This window comes from Lemur catta, chromosome 23, assembly GCF_020740605.2.
Source record: "Lemur catta isolate mLemCat1 chromosome 23, mLemCat1.pri, whole genome shotgun sequence".
Classification (NCBI taxonomy): domain Eukaryota; kingdom Metazoa; phylum Chordata; class Mammalia; order Primates; family Lemuridae; genus Lemur; species Lemur catta.
The window spans coordinates 24,568,086-24,590,673 of NC_059150.1; the positions used below are offsets into that span (position 1 = coordinate 24,568,086).

A 22,588-nucleotide genomic window follows, 5' to 3' on the forward strand; every position below is an offset into this window, starting at 1 on the left:
AAAATAGGCCATTGTTATAAAAAATAGAACTATAAACTATATTAAATATATTATAAACAGGCAGCTGTTTGTTCTTGTTATATATTCATGTTCTTCTGTCTCATTCCATTATTCCTAGAGGTGTAATGAATTTGAGACTAATTCTGAAATGTTACCTTATCCACCACAAAAACGGAGGCTAAGGAAGAAGAGAAACAAATGCCCCAGGTCTGACAGACCCGAAATTTCACTTCCAAACACAAGGTGGGGGAAAACAGGACCAGATGAAAATCAAAATGAAGAGAAGAGGCAATAATTAAAGTGGCAAATTTGTAATGATTGCCATCTGCTCTTCTTCTCAAAGCACATTCCACATATTGTGAAAATCTAGCCATATTCTTTCCTTCTCTCCAAAATTCTATGTCATCAAGTATAAATGTTTTAATATGGCAAAAAGCAAAAACAAAAACAATAAAACTGTAAAAACTGGCTAAATTGCCAGTCTCATTCTCTACCATGTTCCCTCCTAGTTTATAATCTTGCAGTCTTGAGTAATGACAGGAGTTGGCCTCATCAATGCCTAATTATTCTTGTAGATGTAACTCAAGTGTCCATTTCTCCAGGAGCCCTTCCTCTACTGTTTCTCACCAGCACACCAAACCTTATTTTTCTTCCTTGTACCGGCACCACAGAGAGTCTACCTTCGTCCTATTTATGTTGGAATCAACTGTTAAAATCTGTCTTCCCAGGCAGATTGTTAGTTCTTCAAGGACACAGTGTTGATCATTTTTTATCTCTTCTGATCCCTCAGTACCGATTTTTTTCAATAAACAGCTACTTCTGAATCATGCCAAAGTTACTGGTGTCTTGTGTCTGGTTCCAAACACTGTTAGATCTACCTTGAGATAAGTTTGGGCTTAGAATGAATTTAGAATTTGAACTGGAATAGAACACATGGAACATAAACTCAGAGATCATAGAGTTCATATTTTATTCTCTACCCAGAGAAAGCCTAGTGCACAAATGAGGGACTAGTGTTGAATCACCTCCCTAGGCAAGCAGAATTTCATATAATATTTACTTTTATGTTTGGATCTTAGAAAACTAGACCGTGAGGGTCATTTCACAACAAACAGAGCCATTTACAGAATGCATGAACAGATCCACTGTACTTCCATCCACTTAGGTTATTGTAATGGTAAACACAACATGAGCAGCTGCAATTTTCACAGCCTGTCTTCTTATGGGCTTAATTCCTGACAAATGTGTTACTGTACTGACTTGCATTCACTTTTCTTCAATTCTGTACCAGGATGATCTCTGTAAAATTGTATTAGTCTAATGTATGTGTCATTCACTTTCACCAAGAGTGTTATTAAATATAACTGGACTTTATTTTTGATGTGAGATGAAGTTATAACTGCCATGTTATATGAGGACACAGTACTTTTAAATGCCATGTAATTCATTAAATACAATATATATTCATTCAAAAATGATTTAAAAAAAAAACCATTTGATTCTCCAAAGGAACACGGGGTGGAGTTGGGATGAAAAGAGAACAAATAGCATTTTTAAAAGTCACACATTACAAATGTATTTATATTTTTAAAAAGAAATTGAATTCTTGTAACTTCAACTAATTTAAATGTCTCTGTAGCCCTCTACACTCCTGGGAAGGATTTTCACAACCTAGAATGTTATTATCAAAGCTCGCTCAGAATTTTAAAATACTGGGAAGTTCAAGAATTAATTGTTTTAAAGACTGTCGAACAGATGTAGTTTCCCCTAGGAGATTTCCTTGATAGTAAATACCTTGTATTTCTTCTGAGAATTTCAAAATATAAGTATGCATTTTAGCAGAAAGCAAGATACCAGGAAAGAAAAAAATATCAAAGATGGAAACTAAGGGCATGTTGGCATTTTATATGTTGCTGTTCCTTTTGCACAAATTTAAATCCACTTCAAACTGAAATAATGGTTAACATCTATCACAGATAAAAGAATATCTAATCAAAAAAAGCATAATATATTGTAGATTGGCATTTATGACATATATATAGTAGATTGGCAAAATGAGAGTATTTACAGTTGCTAATTATATTATATGACATTAACCGTTTTTTAAATTAAACTATTCAAATGTTTGGGTATAGAAATATCATTTCAGACTTGGTAATAGTCTAAAATAAAATACAAATCAATTAAAAAAATTGATATTAAGTAAAATCTGATTGAATTTTGCCTTGATGAAAGAGACTTTATCAAGGCTTACCCAGTCTGGAAAAACTTTATAGAATATGTAAGATCTGAGCTGACTTTTGTCATTTCTGTGCAGAGTTGGTTATAACTGGATTGTCTATAAACAAACTTTAAGAGGAAAATGGAAAATAGAGACTGACAGGAAAAATGCAGAAATTCAAAATTATGTAATGGAAAGAAAGGTGGCATAACAAGGAATATTTAACTTGGTAGAAAGAAGAATCTATGGTAACAAATTTTCTCACTCAAATACTTTAAAAACTACTAGGATTCATCATGTATAGCTTCAGAGGTCAGAACTGATATGGGTGGCTGGAAATCTAGGAGCTATATATTGGTGGCATTTAAGAAAAAAATTATAACACTATCAAAAAATTAAACTAGTTACCTTCAGAGAGCCTGAATAATCTGACCACCATAGTAAGCTCGCCCATCACTGAAATATTGAATACTAAATATTGAATGCTAATTATTGAATACTAAATACTGTGATACTGTGAGAGGATTTCCGAGTCTGCGAAGAGACATCTGGCAATGTTTAAGGCCCATCATTGCACGTTAAACATGGATTGGTTCAATTTAGTTGTTTTCCCTTCTCACACCCTGAGACCAGATGAATTTAATGAATCCAATTTTTTTAGGAAGTATGATAGAACATCTGAGTATTCACCCATAGTCGATCTTTTCTTTGTCATGATTCTCTTGAAGAGAAATACATTTCCTCCCTACTGAATTCCGGATCTGCCACGTCACTTCCTTTGGCCCATAACACGTGAGCCTAATGGTGTTTGCCACTTTGGAGCAGAAGCTTCACAAGCCAGTGTGCAGTTCATCTAGGTCTCTTTTCTGCCTGGCACAATGGGAAATGTCCCCATGTTTACGTGTGAGACTGTTCCCTCAGCCTGTGTCCGTGACGAGTAAGGGGCAGGGAACAGCTGACCTGCAGTGCACGTGCATTGTGAAGGATAAATTAACTTTCAGAGTTATAAAGCTCATGAGCTTCTCAGGTCATTTGTTCCCTGGCCTGTTCTGAGTGATATGAGGATTGGGTAAAAGGTACATTAATTGGTTAAATTATGTAAATTAAGTGGGTCAGAAGCAAACTATGTTTGGTGAAAAGAAATGATGGGGCCAAAGTCAGGGTGTTGGTTACTTATGAACCTAAGGATATATAACAAAATGCCACGTGTCTGCTTACTGCACTTGCAAATATGTTTAGGGGCAGGCCTTCCCTAAGAAAAGGATAAAAGGAAAAGAGACAAAAAGCCAAGAAAATGATACAAACGCAGTCCTTTGCTCCATTATCTCCCTACAACTATTATACATTTTGCTTCCTGACCTTCTGCTTCCAAATCCACAACAGATTAACACAGTAGTCTGAGTAACATAAGCCTTAAGAATTATTACATGTTGCACATGTCACATAAGCCAGCCTCAAAAACTGATAAGAAGAAAAGAGTACTATGATAGTTTTATTTTTCCAGTAGGAAAATTGTGTTAAGACAAAGTATAATTAGATAATTACCTAGTGCAAAACAAGAGAAAGGGGAGTGACATCAGGCAAAAAAAAAAAAAAAAAAATTCAAATATATTTGTACTTAGGTAGATATCTTACCTCTTGTCTAGAGCAGGTCTCAAACACCCTTGAAAATAAGCAGTTCTTGACTTAAGGCTAAGTTAGAGTTCATTGCTTCACTAGATGTCTTATGCATAACTTCATGGCATATTAGTTTAGGCACATGAAAAATGGAGAAATAAAGAAATACAAATTGCTAAAATAAATATGGAACTCTTCAAATTCTGGGCAAACTCTACTACACTATATGACAAGTTTCTATTTTTCCTGCTCTTGCTTTAACAAAAAAAAGTCAATGATCAGTAAGAAAACATTTAGTCCATGATAAAATCAGGAGCCGCAGTCACAAAAAGCTCACGGAGTGCGACAATGGTAGAAATACCAAGGCAAATTTCATAACATTAAAAAAAAAGTAGTTCAGCATTAATTTTTTTAAAAAGTATCTTTTTTGTGTGTATGATAAAATGAAAAAAGAGGGGATCTGACATAAAAGGAGTTTATGTGAAAAATTGGAATTTTGGCTCACAACTCAATATAGATGAACAGTATGACATATTTGTCAGAAGTTTGAAGGAATCTTAAAGTCAGTCATGTCCAGAATAAAGGAGGCAATTATTTCATTGCATTTGACACTAACACAACCATATTGGTAACACTGCATTCTGTTTAGTTCTGAATTCTACTGACAAATTGAGATTATCCCAAGGAGATGAAAAGAATGGTTAATGGTTTAGAAATTTTGTGAAATAAAGATAATCATTTTATTTCTAAGATACTTCTATTACATATGCAGGAACAAATATGCCAAGGGGATGTGATAGTTGTATGTAAATACTTGGAGGCCGCCTTACGGCTCCAAAGAGAAAGACTAAGAATGTTGGAAAGAAGTTAAATTTGCATATATTTCAGCACAAGGCATTACCATGCTATTTTTTTTCCATAAAAGCTGAAAATAAGAATTTCATTTCAAAATAAAGAGTGGTCTTAAAATTAGAGATGTTCATACTCATATTCTTCAGCTTTGTGACGCACTGAGCTCTCCATCACTGGAAACAGAAGTTAATCAACACTAAACTGTGTAAAGTAGAGAAGTTTTCATCAGGTAGAAGGTTTGACAAGCTGGCCACTCAAGTGCCTGTTAGTTTTAGGAGTTGAGGCATGACTTTATGCCTCAATAGCCTTTCCAGAAATTTATCTTGTTATCCTTTGTGTGTTATCTTGCAGAGTCAGCGCGACAAATTTGGTCAACCTTCCTAAGATGATACTTGTTCAGAGTTCACGCACACAACTACCTGCCAACTTGACATAACACCACGCATTTGTTTTGCTGACAATTAACTCTAAGATCTTTCCACTAACACTTTGTCAACTCCTTAAATGAAGCACTGACTTTTGCCAACAGCAGGGTTATTTCTTCTTTAAAGCTAGCTGTTAAGATCATACTAGCAAGATAACAAAAATTAAATGGGACTCTCAGTGACAGGCCATTTAGCCTCATGGCAGATGCTATGTGCATGCTATATAGGTGTCACTGTGAGAGAATGGAGGAGGGTGAAAGGACATTGTTCAAACCAAAAGAAAACTATATTTTACAAACAGATTTAATAATTGCTATGAGTCATTTGGCTATGATCCACAAAGTGGTAATTATCAATGTGTTAAAATCTTGAATTATCTTAATGATAATGAAAAAACTGATATTTTAGAAGTGAGAAATATAGACATACTATTGTTAAAATTAGTGTTAAAGCCTATATTACAATCTTTAAAAGCAACTTAGATCCTTTTGAAAAAGTAGATAGCAAATATTAACAGCAACTGAAAGTATCTTGTAGGGAGTTGAATTCACTCTAAGTAAAAATAATATCTCTTTTTGGCTCTAGAGCTTCCCATCATTCCATTATGAAAGAAGTAAAGGATGACATATAAACTTCACTGTCAGTATTTAGGAGTCCTTAAAATACATTTTAATTGGCTATTAATATCATATTTCACATAAATATGCATATCCATATCATTCCATATAAATATACATGCTGTTATAGCATGTGGCTTTGTGCATCACCTACATGTGTAACTTTTATTATGAGGGGCTTATTATCATCTCCACATCATAGAAAGCTACTACCTAATTTAATCCAAGCTACTACCTAAGTTATTGTCTCTAGACAACATGAGCTATGGCAAACAGATCAGGGCTCTCCTTATGTAATAATAGCACTTGTTCATGAGAGAGATTTGTACAGTGCAAGGGCCATGTACTTTTGTATGAGCTTGAATCCCAACTTTATAACTTATTAGATGTGTTGTACAAGTTACTTAGCATGTGTTAGTTCTGGCTTCCTTACCTTTGAAATAGAAAAAAGATACAATCATAATATTAGTACTTTAAAAGACTATTTTATAGAGTAAATGGTGTAAGGTCTATAATGTCCTCTATGCTTGGTTCATTAGAAATGATTCATTATAATTTCATTAAACTCATATCAAAAATTTTGGAAAAGATGGTAAATATTTAACCATGATTTCTTAGAGACTTTAATCAAATAAAATCTTATAATTTGACTTTTTTATTGGATGAATAAATCACAATCATCAATCTATGTTTCTTTCACTCGCAGTGAAATATAAAATTTAATCTTCTTATGCATTATTCAGCATAGACCCAGTTTTACCAAGGTAACAAACACCATCAAAATATTTCTAGGTTTCAACCACAGCAAAAAATTTCTAGGTTTCAATTCACATCACATATCCACCTAGAGCCGGCTGGGGACTCTACTCTCCTTTGTCCTATTTCAGTGACACAGCTGTCAGTCTTCACCATCTTGACCATCATACATTGCTTTGGCTGAGGAAGTAACTCTAGTAAATTGTGCCAGGTTCTTAAAGTCTTCCTTTAAACAGTGATTAGCATGGTTTCCTCTTGTTTCTTTTATCAAAACAAGTCACACAACCATATTTAACCTCAAGAGTGCCAGATGTGTCTATAAAAATGAGATCCAGCACTATTTTCTGAAAAGTATAAATGACTATATTACATGTAAACTTCATTTAACAATCTTGAAAATTATCCTGTGTACATTAAATATCTGTGTTCCGAGATCTGACAATCACATACAAAATACTGCACATCATATACCTGGACTTTGTATTAATTTCCAATGTTCTACTATCATGTATGTCTGCATGCACCCAAAAGTTCATGTCAAAATTCTATGTATTGTTGTCTTCTTTACTAATGCAATGATTGACACAGCAGTTTATGTAAAATACACCAAAATTAACTCTGCACCTATATGCAGAATTATGCTCTAGCAGAATGATGAAGTTTGAAAACAAATAGCACATTTCTCTGAAAACAAATGAGGACTTGTTAGTACTACTACTAACAAGTAAAAGGTGGGCATGTGCTGAGCGTTGATAATCTTTAACATGGCTTCTCAGAGTTTAGAGTTGAAATGAATAACCATTTTTATCAAAATGACCCAAGTGGTAGGATACAGTGCACACAACCTAGAAAAGTCATCATATATATTTTTATAAAACTGACCACAGAATAGCCAGTAAAAATTCTCTGAATATACTGCATTATTTACTAATCTTTCTTCACCAAAGTCTGTGCTAATATAAAAAAATACACTTAATGAAGTCACCATTTATTTTGATTTTATGATAGTGAATAAAAATTTTGAATGGCTTGCTTCAGACAAAACTGGACATTTGAGTGAATAATGACTTCAAATAAATGCAGACTATGATAGCTTTAGACAAACACCTAACATTTATACTGAAAGACAAATTTTTATAATAAATAAACTCATGTCAATGGCAAAAATATTATATCTGTGTGACCTGGTGCTTCTATATATTCTGTCATTTTATTCTGAGGAGTAATGCAAGGCAGTTTTTCAGATTTGAGTGATAGATAGGAATACCAAAGCAAAAAAAAGCAAAAAAAAAAAATCCTTCAAAATACCTTTACCTTTATAAAAATACAAAGTAATATAGAGACAAAGTAATATAGAGGTAGTTTTTTTTTTTTTTTTTTTTTTTTTTTTTTTTTTTTTAGTTTAAACATACCTATTGTAAGGATGAAAGATGTTAAGGTGTTACAGTTACTATGACATTCCAAGAGACAATGAATGAAGTAGATCAAACCAAATGTCTGGCCACACATATATTTTGTTATCTCATTCATCAATCAACCAACACATATTGTGATATAGAATATGTCTATTATATATAGCACACCGGACCAGATTTTATGAAATGATGCAAAGAAATATGTTGTTCTCTGCCCTTAAGAAATGTCAAACTCCTTTCAGATAGTTGGAACGACGGCAGTGATTTAAGCATAGAAATGCATCAGGCCAACTGGAACAGGTAGAAGGCATTTGGCAGAAAGCCTATTGGGTTCTAAATCAGAAATAGCTACATAAAACACCTGCTTGGCAATCCATAGCCATTTTATTTCAGATGATGTTAAAAATTAATTGAAGTACAGAATAAAATTGGGTAATGGCAAAGGTGATATTCATAATATATTAAACACTGGTACAGTTGTGCATTGATGAATCAGAGTGGAAAAACTCACCAATCAAAACAAATAGCAGTGGAAACCAAACTGGGTTTGCTATGTTAGTCTTGGGGCTGGATACCATCCTTGGTACTGGGCATATCTATAAACACCGTATAGTCAATGGGCAGATTATCACAATAAATTAAAAACATATTGAAATAATAGGAATCAAGATTGAGAATCGAGGCCCGACAGTGGTTCACGCCTGTAATCCCAGCACTTTGGCAGCTGAGACAAGAGGATTGCTTGAGGCCAGGAATTCGAGACCAGCCTGAGCAACATAGAGAGATCTCGTCTCTAACAAACCTTTATAAATTACCTAGGCACAGTGGTGCATGCTACAGTCCTAGCTACTCAGGAGGCTGCGGTGGAAGGATTGCTTAAGCCTAGGAGTTAGAGGTTATAGTGAGCTATGATTTTGTCACTGCACTCCAGCTTAGGTGACCAAAGCAAAACACTGTCTCTTAAAAAATAAAATAAAATTTAAAAATAACACAAAATTTAAAAATATTGAGACTTGTTATTGTGAAAAGCTTGTTTTCTCTCCCTTACTCTTATATTTTAACTACCAATTCCTTTAAAAGAGGTAAGTTATAAATACAAACATATGATTGCCAAAAAGCTTTACCCACAAGAAAGCAATATTCCATGTGATAGTTAATTTAGAATGAGAATTTTACATCTAGTTCATCAAGTCTAAATAAAGTTACCAAATGACAAATGAAGTAGCCACAATTTTAAGACATTAAATGACTTGCTAATGATCACAGGGCTTGTTACTGATAAAGCTTGTTTCTCTGACATTCAGCTATTTAGTTTAGACAAAATGCCAGGTGCAGTGTGTTGAATGCATCAGACTTCTCTGAACTATAGATACATCTCACTTTCTTGCTCATATAGAATATAGGAGAACATCAGATAGCAAGAGAACAATTTATGTATTTCCATCTAAGATTATACAGCTAGATGATACAGATTATGATGTTTTTCAGTCTCTTGTATCTAGAAAGCAAAATGTGGCTGCCATTGTAGCTGCACGAAAACATTCTGGATCCTCGTCTCCTCTAAGCAGTGGTAAAATGGCATTTCTCCATTTCCTTTCAAATTAGGCTTGGCCATAAAATGTGACAACTGACTGCACGTTTTCCCATTGCCCCATAACCAGGTCACTCGAGACAGCGATATCTCCTTCAGCCTGAGTCCAGGAGTGAGGACAATGCAAAGTAAAGCCCACAGCTGAGCTGTGCTGGACACGTAATGTGAGCAAGAAATAATGTTTGTTTGTATCTCAGATTTGGGGGGTTGTTTCTTACTGAAAGCTTACCCTAATTTATACAGGAATTGGACCCAGAAATGGAGGGGTAGGGTGGTGCCGAAAACCCAAAAGCCTACAGCTGTGGAATTGACTCAGTGGATGATGAAGGCGTCAAGGACACTTTAGCGGAGGCTGGAATGACAATGATGACAATCCATGTCAAGCAGTTGATAAAACAGCTGATAATACTGTTCCCTGCAGTAACTGGGAAAGAAGATTATATACATCCATTAAACTCAGATGTCGGAAATGAGACTGCTAGTTTCTGTTGGTGATAACGTTTCTGGCAAAGGATGGCAAGATCACCCTCTGTCACAGTGACACACTGCTCCAGAGGGCTGCACGCTTAGCCCGTGACCTGGAGTCAGAAGACACAGAGCAGATCCCACAGACAACTCACAAGGGACAAGGGCTGTGAGTAACGCGAACTGCATTGCACCAATCCGAAGAGAATTTTGAACTGTGCACTTCTGTAGAATTATTTATATTTCCTGTCTAAGACCTCAAATGTTGAAGAAAATTGCTGAGCTTGAAAATATGAATAAAAGAGAATAGAGAGACAACAAATGAGGTAGAGTTGAAAGAAGCAACTGCTTTTCAATTGCCAGTAATAAAGTAACTCATTTAGTTACAATGGCCAATTAAAATTTGGCATCACAGCAAGTATGTATGTGTATGGCCTCCATGCCCCTTGTCATGACCATTGAAGACATTAATTTGTTGAACATTAGGGAGTATGTCCAACAAAAGTCGTGGCACCTAATACCACTCTCAATGGATGGCAAAGCACATGTAAAGGAGTCTTATAAAATCCCATAATTCAAATCATAGAGGAAGGAGGAAGGAATAGGGTGAAAAAGAAAAGAAAAATAGCAACTATGGAAAACACTTAAGACAGACTGTGAATGTGGCTATTGGCCCAAGGAACTGAATGAGCCCACATAGACAAAAGACCAGCTAATTTTGACATGAGTTGTACTGCCAAAGAAACCACGTCTCTGGCTGAAAATCACATGAAGGTTAAGATTTTTGTTCCCAGTGTTTGGGCTGAAAGCAGGCTGAGAAAGCAATTCTCCAGGTATGTTCTCCAATTCTCACCTCACACATGGCTAAGGAGGATAACGGAATAGAAAGATCACCCAGTGTTGGAACTTGGGCCCATGAAAGTCAATAAACAAGACAGCTACTCTTAGAAAGAAAAACTGTGGACCCTTCAAGAACATTCCCCACTTCTAGGTTAAGGACCTCAAAATATCTTGCCAGTGTGGAGTTTCAGAATTGCTCCAAGCTAAAGTTTGTTTTGTGTCCTGTTTTCCTCCTCTGACTGTCCAGCTTGTTATGTGTTGTTATGCTGACCAATTCTATCTACCTTGGTATATTATGTCTGGGATAGATAGGAATAACTTGCTTTTCAGTCCCTGCCTTGGTATCAAAAGAAACCACATTTGGATTTGATGAAAAAGCTGCCAAGCCTCACTGACTGCATTGGACTCAGTAGTAGATGTGACTTTTGTTCTGTTTTTCTTGGGCATGAGGTGAATGTGCTCTGCATCTGAGAACAGAAACAAATTGAATATCTGGTGATCAGAACAGTGCACTGTGGAGTCATTAGAATTTTTTAATATATACATCAGACTCTCTTTCAAGGAAAAAAAAAAAACCCTCCTTGAAGTAGGCAGAAATAATTTGTTTTGGCCAATGATATTTTGGCAAGTGTGCCATTTTCTGGCTAAAGCTTTAAGACTTAGTGCATGCATAGCTTGCCGTGTTTTCCCTTTAACCATGGTGATCACTTTTTCATTTGTTTATTGCTCTGTCAGCTTCAGTCCTAGATAGAGGAGACAGAGCAAAACCACAGCAAACTTGCAATGAACAACCGAGTAAGAAAAAATCTTTAATGTTATAATTCAAAGATTTGGGGAGTGCTTTACTACTGAAAGATTACCTAGCTTGTCCTTAATGATTGACCGTCTCAAATTGACTTTAGAGTGAGGGAGATTTATCAGCTCATGTAACTGAAACTCTACAGAAAAGGGAAGCTTTCTGATGCTGATTCAGCAGCTCACAGATGTAACCAAAGACACATTTTTTTTCTATCTTGCATGGCTTAAGCAACACTGTATGTTTGCAAGGTGGCTCTCTAACCCTCTTATGACTATTTTCTTCTTTCATATGTAAGAAGAAAAGCTAATGGCACTCCCTGTAGCTATTGAGAAAAATAAGGACTCTTTCCTCTCCCCCACATATCTCTAGGAAATGTATTTCTGGGGCTTATTGACCCAATTTTTTATGTGACTTGAACTGATCTTTGCAGCGAGGGAAACGGATTCTTGTGATAAGCTTGCATGAACCAGAGAGCAATTCTAGATCTCAATATAAGCTCACTCCCATACATTGTGTGACACTAAAAATGGAATGAGGGTTTCTCAAAGAAAATCTGGATACTTTTCTGTTAGGGAAGGAGAATAAACACTGAGAAGCAAACAATAGGTTCATATTAAAGATTATAACATGTAAGGTAGAATGTTAGTTTAAATTCAAATATTTTATTCAGGTATACTGATTTTCCCTTGACAATGTTCTCTTTCCATTAACTGATGGTGAAACATCAGCTGAAGGAGAAACTGTTTTTGAAAAAGCAAATTAAAAATACTCTACATAAAATTAATGAGAGAATAGATTGCTTTTTAAAAAATAGCTTGTAAACCCAAGCTAACCCAAACTGTACAGTCTTATCATATGCAATACATTTTGTCTATACGGCATGAGAAAGGTTTTATCTATTTTCAGACGAAGTGTCAAAATGGATAGTGTTCTTTAAAAGTAACACCTAGACAATTCCCATCACAAGGTGGCCTCTAACTGTCACTCTTGTATCACCCAATAAATATCTTTATATTTAATAGGACATGATTCTGATAAAGATATATGTTGACAGCATACAATACACCTTAGATTTTCTATAAGCTAAGGGATAACAAAAATTTTCAAAGAGTAAAGTGTCATGTCAAAAATTTTCTCAAATATTTGTGCTTTGTATAAATCAAGCTCTTTATTTTTCCTCCAGGTTATTTCTTGCAAGAATATCATATTTCATAATTTATAGCTTAAGTAATTTTCTCATTCATTCAGAAAATAATTGAGGATAACTTAGAAAATTTGGGGGAAAAATAATGCATTGCCATGTGTTTAGTGGTTCTTTATTTTTCTGGAAATTTTGGTAAATGATCACATAATCCTTCTGGTTTAAATCATTTAGATATATGAGTCAAACTAAGTACTTCCAGCTTTCTCATTAAGGTGGAATCCTTGATCCATATTTGAGCAGACATTGTCTCTAAGTAATTGGCAACAAAATTTTTATGTTTATCTAATTAAACATACTGCACAAATGGCTTTTGATTTGGTTACTGCTATTGTTGAGGGTATGCGTGAATTTCATTTCTTTCTGCCTCTATTTTCCATGTCTTTATCCTATATGCTTTTTCTCCATCCTAATAAATTTTATATATATGCCATCAATATTTCTGATTAAACATTTTTCAGAAAATGTAAAGAATGACTAAATATATATAATTATTGTTTTTACAATCAGAAATTATTTCATGTTGCAAGATAATGAAAAAAGAAATATAGTTTATTTTAACATTCCCTGACACTTTTATTTGCAGGCTGTTAACAGGTGTATTTTCTAGGACTTGAAACTTACAGAACAAAATGTATCCAATATAATCAAATATAAAAATGGCTTAGCATTCTATGCTAATCAGACCTACTTATTGAATTTTACACGTGGTGAAAATAGGAAACACATATAATTAAAAGGCATTTACAAACAAGTTATCTTGACCTAATAAAATATGCAACTTACTGTCTTCCTTTTTTGTGTGGTGACAGTTCTAGACAGCATTCTATATTGTGGTCTGCACTCTGACATACTTCATGCTGCTATTATTTCTAAGGAAGAATTTCCTAATTTCAGATGAATATTCTCTTTTAATAAAATAACAAACATAAACTGATTTTTCTCAGTTTTAATAAAAATATCTTTTATATATGTTAATTATTTGCATTAATTTAATTTTTAAAAATTAAGTTGAATTAAGCATTTGAAAGTAACCTAAAACTTGATCCCGATTTGTATTGTCTCTAGAGTATAAGAGGATTTGAATTTCAGGCATATTACTATCTCTTGCACCTAAATTCAAGAATCCCCAGCAGAAATGTTTGAAGAATGCACTTGCATGTAGCATCCTTGCTTTCCCAACCATCAGGGAAATGAAATAAGCTGGTGCATTTCTTTACCATGGGACTTAGAATAAAGGTTATCAACTCACATGAGGACCTTGTGGGTGGTGAGAACATTTAAAAAATATTTTCCGAAAGCAATATCTGCCTCATTACTTCTTATATGTTGTTTATCTCTATGAGACAAAAAAGAATGTTTTTTTCCCCTCAAAAAAGAGCTTTTCTCAAAACTATCAAATGTGCCTGTTCATATATTTCACTAGTTTTGAAAGGAGTCCAATAAAAATAGAATATTTTACCTACTGTTTAGATCCAAGTGCACATAAATGAATATGATTTTACTGAAGGTATAATATACTGACAAAATGTTTGGGTTCATTATTTAACTATTTGTACACTGAATTTATTTTTAAGCTACATATTTTCTAAGATGGATCATAAAATTACCAGCAAAGTAGGGTAATTCTTCAAATTAAATCTGAATCAAGTAAATATGTCAAGCCAATGGTTAGAACAAAAAATTAAATATTGTAATTTTCAATATTGAAAATAGTTTCAGAGAAATTTTACTAGAAAATAAATTTATCCTGCTAATCACTGTTTTCCCAACATTACCATAACTGAATCCAGTAAGATAAAGCCTTTGGTTCTAAAACCTTAGATGGACAGCCCAAATGTGGGATAAGATTAAAAAGTCTGGCTTTTATTAGGACTGGCTTCTACCTAGTACTTCCAAATCTCTGGTTATAGAATATCCCAGATTAATTTTCTTTAACCAATTCACTACAAATTTAAATATATTAACATGTAGTGAGCTTTTTAAAATGTTAATTCATTTAATTATTCTAAGATTATATCCTTCAGATTATTTAGTTGCCAAAATGATTATTTTTTAATTTTTATTAAATGTTTATATAAATAAAGAAAAATTCCTTTATTGTAAGTGCACAACTCAGAGAATTTTCAGAAACCAAACATACCCACATAGCCAGCCTCTGAATAAAAAATAATAATAATAATAATAATGAGATCTTAGCACCAAAAAAGCCTCCCAGATCCTTATCCATCACATCAGTCCTTGACTCAGAAAGGGCATCACTGCCCTGGTTTGCATTAAGTAATAGCACAGATGGCCTTTGCTTATTTTTGTACTTAATGTAAATGGAATCATATAATATATATTTTGGGGGGCCTGGCTTCTTTTGTTCAATGTGATATTTGAGAGATTTATTCATATTCTGGGTAGATTTTTAATTGCCTTAGCTTTACAGACTTCCATCATGTAAATATACCAGAATTTTAAATCTTTTTTTATAGGCATTTTGGTAGTGTCCACCTTCAGAGCGTGAAGTATAACGCTACTCTCAGTATCTTGTACATTTTCGTATATTTGTGCTGCTGCAACTGTGTGCACATTCTTCTTAAGTGTCTACCTAGGAATGAAATTGCTCGGTCCTAGGAAATGAGATATTCACCTTTGGTAGATATTGCAAAATAATTTTTCCAAAATCAATTTCAATTACATACTCCTCATTATGATGTGAGAGCTTTAGCTGTTCCAAATTCTACTTCACTTGTTATTTCTTCCCTCAATATTTTCTATTTTTTTTCTTTCATTTTAGTCATTTTGGTAGATGTATACTGGTATCATGTTTATTTGCCTTTTTCTTTTCTTTTTTTCTTTATCTTCTTATCTAGGAAAATACGTGCTTTGTTCTAAAGCTTTTATTTTTGTTATCTTTTCATATTTAGGTCAGCAATCAACCTGGGGCTGATTTTTTGGTGTGGTTTGAAGCAAGAATTTTTTTTGTGTTTTGTACACATAGATACACAAAGACAATTATTTATTGGCTTGCTTGTGTGTTTCTTTGTACTGCTCTTTTGGTTTTCACTACAGTGTCACCTTAGACATAAATCAGGAGATCATATATATGTAGATCTTTTTCTGGACACTCTTTCTCTTCTATTAGTCATATGTTTATTCATGATTTCTCAAAATTTTCAAGAGTTTTAAATATGTAATATTCTTCCAGCTTTTTCTTGGTTATATTAGATAAATTGTGTTAGTAATTAAATTCTAGAATTAGCTTGACAATGTCTGATGGAACATAAGCTACAGGATTTATTCGATTGGAATTATGCTTCATAGATTTTGGGGGAAGATTTGCTGTTGTTACATATCAAGTCTTTTAATCCATGAACATGATAAAGTCCTTTATTTAGGACTTCCTTATTGTTTTTCAATTATTGTTCATGTTTTTCAGTATAAAGATATTTTATATCTCAATAAAGTAGAATCTTTCACTAGATTTACTTAAAGATATTTGATATTTTTGTGTTGCTCTCACAAATAAAATCTTTAAAATTTTGTTTTGTTTCTAGTACACAGCTATGACCATACAGATTATTTTGTATATTGACCTTTTATATTGCAAACGTGTTACATTGACATTATTCTAAGTAGTTTATCTTTTGAATATTCCATGTGTAAAATCACATTATCTCTGAATATGATAATTTTTTATTTCCTTTCCAATAATTATGCTTTGTATTTCTATTTTTTCTTTACCTAATTTCACTGACTAGGACCTTGAGTACATTAAGTACATTAGTACATTTTCCATAAAAGTAATAAGAATGGACATCATTGTCTCATTTCTGATTTCAGTGAGAAAGTCAAATTTTCACCATTTTATATGAGATTTTTGTAGTGAATCTTTATTAATATATGAAAGGCTCTATGTATTCCTAGTTTCCTCAAAGACTTTAAGTGTATTAGTTATTTTTTCTGAATTTGTTGAGATCTTCACATGATTGTATTCTATTTCTCATTTATGTGATGAATTAATCTGGTAAATATATTTAAATAAATTAATCTTAGAATAAATTCTGTATGTTCTCTATATTGTCATTTTTATACATTATTATATATTACTATAAATAATTATGGTTTATATATTGTAAATATATAAATATGTTAATATATTACATATAAAATTGTTATATATTATATACATTAATTATTAAACAACAAATAGTCTATTGTTAGTATTATTATTATTTTAGCCAGTCCTATAGTTTTAGTATTTTACTTGGGAATATTTAATTTAAGGAAAGTAGAATATTTAATGTAACAATTTTATTGTGAAATTATGTCTGATCCAAGGCAATTTATTTAAAAGACAATCCAATCTTTTTCCTTTACACTACATTTATGTATTGACCCAGATGATTTTTCCCATTTTATTCTTTATGGTTTTACTTTTGAGTCATCAAATGATTTTTATTTGATTTCCTTCTTTCTGATTTTAATTAAATATTTTTCTATAACTTGGTGGTTATTCCAGAGATATAATATAATTCTTAATTTATTTCAACCTAAAACAAATTTTATCTTTTAATATATTCTCAACAATGCCAGTATCTTAGAATATTTAGAATTCACTGCCCATTATTGAATTATTGTCACATATTAAAATCTTTTATGTATAATATATATTTCCATATTACATTATAATTATTGTTTTATACAGTTGATATTCACTTATATGTATTTACATATTTGCTATGTCTAGTGTTCATCTTCCCTTTTGCATTTCCATGTTTTCATCTAGCATTCCTTTTTTAACACATCTTTATCTCACCTTCACTTTTGAAAATATTGTGGAGTTGTATAGAATTCTAGATTGATTATTATGTACTTTTAACACCTTAATGATATCAAGATCTATTGTTTTTTTGATAAGTCATGATTAAGCTTATTGTTACTCCATTGAAGTAATTTTTTTTCACTAGTTATACTGAAGAATTTTTTTCTTTATGCCTTTCTGTGGTTTCCTTTTTAACTATCTTGCTTTGTATTTGCTAAACGTTTTGAATCTATAGGTTAAATCTGTGTTTTTTCAGTTAAAAAGTGTTGTATCCAGTCCTTTCATACTGTTTGTGCCATTTTTCCCTCCTCTACTACTGGGTCTCAAATGAAATATATGTTAGAACTTTTACATATACCGCACATGCCTGTTATACTTCTACTCATTATTTCATCATTGCTTTCTTCATTGCTTCCATTTCTGTACATTTCAACCCATCTTCATGTTCATAAATACTCTCATGCCTCGTGCTGAAACTTCTGCTGAAACAGGTCTTTGGGTTATTGGCTTCCGATACTGTATTTTTCTGCTTTAGAATCACTAATCCAGTTTTATGGATTTCAAATCTCTGGCGAAATTTTCAATACCTTCATCTACTTTATCCTTCTTTCCTTCATTTTTGAACATATTAATGATATTTATCTGAAAATCTTTCCTGATCATTTCAATATCTAGATCACATTGCCTCCATTGTCTGGCTGCTTTTCTCTGATATTGTCCATAAGGGCTTGTCTGCTCACATACATTATAAATTAGGGTTTTATGCCCAGGATATATAAAAATAATTGCCGTGGTTTTAAAGAATGCTTTCATCCTAAAGAGGTCATGTCTCAATTAGGTAATAAACACTATTAAATTATTTAATAAACAATTAGTTAGTAAGAACTAAGGATTGACTCCTTAGGATCAGGATTTAAGTTATACCAGTGCTGGGTTTTAGTAGGACTATCTCTCTGATTCCTCCCTGTTCTTAGGATGTGGTCCTTCAGCACTTTTAATTAAGGATCTGATGAGTATTTGCTACCGCAGGCCTGTAACACTGCAGAATATGCAATTCTACCAGTCCATGTTTTCATTAGTTTAACTATTTAACCACCTGCTACATGTTCATTTATTAAAAATAAGGCAAATGTTTCAAAGTAGAGACTGGCCATACATATAAGACTGCTTAAGTCCTCAGTTATATTAATTTAATCTTATTTGACTATAAAGTTTTCTTATGTTTTATCCATTCTGAAGTAGCAGCATTTTCCAGGGGATAATCATCTATTCCCAGCCTTGAAATCTCCCTACATTGGTAAGTGTGACCCAGAGAAAAGCAACTGGAGAACTTCATTGTCAATTCGTTATTCCCTCTAGGATCTTCCATCCTTGCCTGTTTCGTTGTTAAGCTCTTCCTTCTAGGAGATCTTTCCTTATTGTCTTTTTTTTAATTTCATTACAAATTGAAAAATTATAACTACACATATTAATAAGGTGCAATTTGATTTCATTATATATGTATATAATATTGAATTACTAAATTAAGCTAATTAACATATCCGTCATCTCAAATACTTATTTTTTATGATAAGAGTAGTTGAAGTTTATGCTCTTAGCAATTTTTAAATATATAGTACATATTTATTGCCTATAGTTGACATGGTGTGCAATAGATTTCAAAAACTAATTCCTCCTGTCTAACTGAAACTTTGTAACAACTGACCATCATCTCCCCATCCCCCTAGCTCCCATCCTCTGGTAATCACCGTCCTACATTCTGCGTCTTTGAGTTTAATAGTTTTTACACGCTATTTTGCTCAAAATATATCTTAAGAAAAACCAACATCGACTAACTTTTTCTAAATCTATTTACCTAACTTTTCACTCTATAATTTGGTGGTTCTTCCAAACAAAATGCTAGTATTTTGTTGAAACCCTCAATTTTGTTTTTTTCTTCTCTGGAAAACATTTTTGTTACTTTTTAAGTATGTTTGGTTAAATCAATCACCAGAAGAATTATAACATTGAAGCATAAAAATCTCTCTTAGCATTTAAACCTCTTTGCCTATGTGAAAATTAGTCATGCCCAACACTTTTAACTAAATTCTGCATAATTATACTCATTACACTGCTGGAATTTTAATTATTTTTTATCATGAATTATTATATAGGCTCCTATTCATATTTGTATTTTTATGTTGAGGCATTCTTTAAACTTTTATTCTCTAAGTTTTAATGCCTTATAAAATGCAGACAATTACAGGTTATGCAGCCAATAAGCATATATTTGAAAACACATATATGCACTTACAAATTTAAGAAGTAACAAAACAAAACTCACAAAACACTACTAAATAAAAATTGATCTAAGTTTAATTATAAAAATAAGTAGTTAAGTGAAGATAAGCACTCATGAGAATTATGTTAAGGTAAAGAAGGTATATAACAAATGCTATCTACATTTTGCTTCAGAGGGGAAATATCGGGGCCACTAGAAAAGTACGGAGAAGCATCAGAGTATCAGGTAATAAATTATAAATTCTTGTACTGAGAAAGGCAAGAACTTTCTTTATTAATTGCCTAATACATTGACTCAAGAGCAGGCTAGACTGTAGCCCCAGTAGCACATAACAATACACAACACCATTTATTCTTTCAGCAAAATACTTAGCAACCAGTAATAAAAGCAATATAAATGTCCACTTGAAAGAAGAATAAAAAATAATCACCCTTCCAACCATGTAATAGTATTTTCCAAAAGAGTAGTACGGTCTATTCAACATTTTTTTTTTTTTTGGCCAAAGTTTAAAAGTGTTGTGTGAAAATATGTCTTACCTGATTCCTCAAAGTCACTGTTGTAGGCTTTCCAGGTCTCAGTTATTCGAAGAAGATTCTCTTCCATGGCTTGAATGTCCATGGAGGGGCAGTTGCATTCCGGATATCTGGGACCACACTGGCACCAGCAGTCATTGTCCTTGCAGATAAACTCTCCCTCTGAATTGCAAGCAATGTAGCTCAAAGCAGCTTGCACAAAACGTTCCTGAAGATAGTCTGGAAGGAGTACTTGAAGCCCTTGAAGAACAAACCAATCAATCAAACAAGTTTCCTTTGTCAAAGAAAAAAGTCAAATACATATTTATGATACTCAATGAAAAGAAAAATTTTGCAATATTAAATTAGGAATGTATGCATTTTTAAAACTATCATTAGAAATGTATCTAAGATTACAATATTGCAAATATTATGAACATGGTATCTCAGAAGGAGAGCTGATTAATCATGAAGATAACTAATACCTCAAACTATCAGATTTTGTTTGTTAAATTTATTTGACTGTCTCTGATGTAATGATAAGAATGTTTTGTTATTTTTTACATAATATAGATAGAGCCTATCTTTCTATATCTTTGAAAATACACACACAAATTTGTTTTCCACCAATTGATTTCACATGGTTTTCAATATTTTCATTTTCCTTTCAGACTGTCTGCCCACATCAACATAGATATAATACAATAGGCTGTTACTTATTGAAGGTTGCTGATAAGGTTTCTCTCATGCCATTAACAGCACATAATTTATATAATTCTGTTATTCAGGAGAGAACACTAAGACTGACTACAGGGGAGCAGATGGACTGCTTTAGTTATTTCATAGTTCATTTCCTTGCCATGTACAAAGACAGCCCTATTTTCTACATGCAAGTTTGGTAAAGTCACTCTCCCTTAAGAAAAATATTAAAAAACCCTGTACAATTAATATTTGTAGTTCTCAAAGAGTATAACATTTATGATTATATTTCAAGAAGAAATATAGTTATAATCTTAGCATTTCTTGCTACATTAGAAAACTTATCCAAAAGGTTGAAGATTCAAACTAATTATTTTAGGTAAAAATAAACATAAAACCAAGAAAAATTTTGGCAACACCAACTTGCTATTTACCACAAAATATAATCTAATTTTTGCATGTTTTATTTCAAACAAAAAAATCAATTTTTGACCCTTGACTATTATCTATGAGATTGATTTAATGAAAATCATCAATAAACATTTAGAGAAAAATTCACTTTGCAAATATCTTGACAATTCCACCTATATCATTCTTCCAGATTAACTCTCCCTTATATTGGTCAGGAAAAGTACTCTTAACACTTATATATTCACTTTTTAATTACTTTTTATTTCATCTGTAATAAAAAATATTTATTGAACATGATAGTGCTTTTGTAGAAATACAGAAGGCTTGGAGAAATAATCTGGGGAGGAATGATTGGCGGCAAGAGAGAATGAGTTCAGTTTTAGGCATGCAAGCATTTCTGCTACACTGATACATACATACATTGCTAAATTAGGACACATGCATTCTGTAAAACTAAACAAAAAAAATTAAAGATTTTCTGGAAAAGAGGTTTAGATTTGAGTGGACAGACCACTTTAATGCTGTAATTTTATAACCAGCTGACCCACATACACAATAATTGATCCCTTAAAGAGATCAGAGTTCTGGGGCAGGCGACTCGCAGTGGGTGGGGCTATCCAAAGGTATTTCTTAAGAAATATACAGAAATGGGAGTAGAAACACATTACTATCATTAGAGCAGGTCGACTTGGTGCTGGGACTGTGCTGAAGGAAGCTGAGCTCTGAGCCTCGGAATTTACCCTCAAAGCCAAGATGTGGGTGTGGCACATGCTACAAGCTGAGCACCAAAGAGAAAATAACGGATGTTTCCAGTGTGAGAGGGCTAGTTTGTTTTGAACCGAATTTCTCCTTGGGAAAACTAGAAAAAACTAGATAAAATATTTAAAATAATCTGTCTGTAGAGTTCTGTCCAGTAACAAAGCAGACATAGATGCTAAAGCAGCCACGGCACATTCCTCAGCATTTATAGATACCTGGATGGGCTACATACTCATAAACAAAACAAAACGAAACGAAACAAAACAAAGCAAAAATAAACACAAAAACCCCACTAGCCTTCACTAGATCTGAAG

The 22,588-nt window shown here is 32.9% G+C and overlaps 1 protein-coding gene across 2 annotated transcripts in view; it reads right to left on the bottom strand.

Moving 5' to 3' along the window:
- Nucleotides 1-22,588, bottom strand: part of BRINP3 (BMP/retinoic acid inducible neural specific 3) — a 394,969-nt gene that overhangs the window by 105,150 nt on the left and 267,231 nt on the right. For both annotated transcript variants that reach the window (XM_045535963.1, XM_045535964.1), the window contains one exon: nucleotides 20,430-20,666. In XM_045535963.1, coding sequence (XP_045391919.1) covers nucleotides 20,430-20,666 — 237 coding nt within the window. The remainder of the gene's footprint in view (nucleotides 1-20,429; nucleotides 20,667-22,588) is intronic.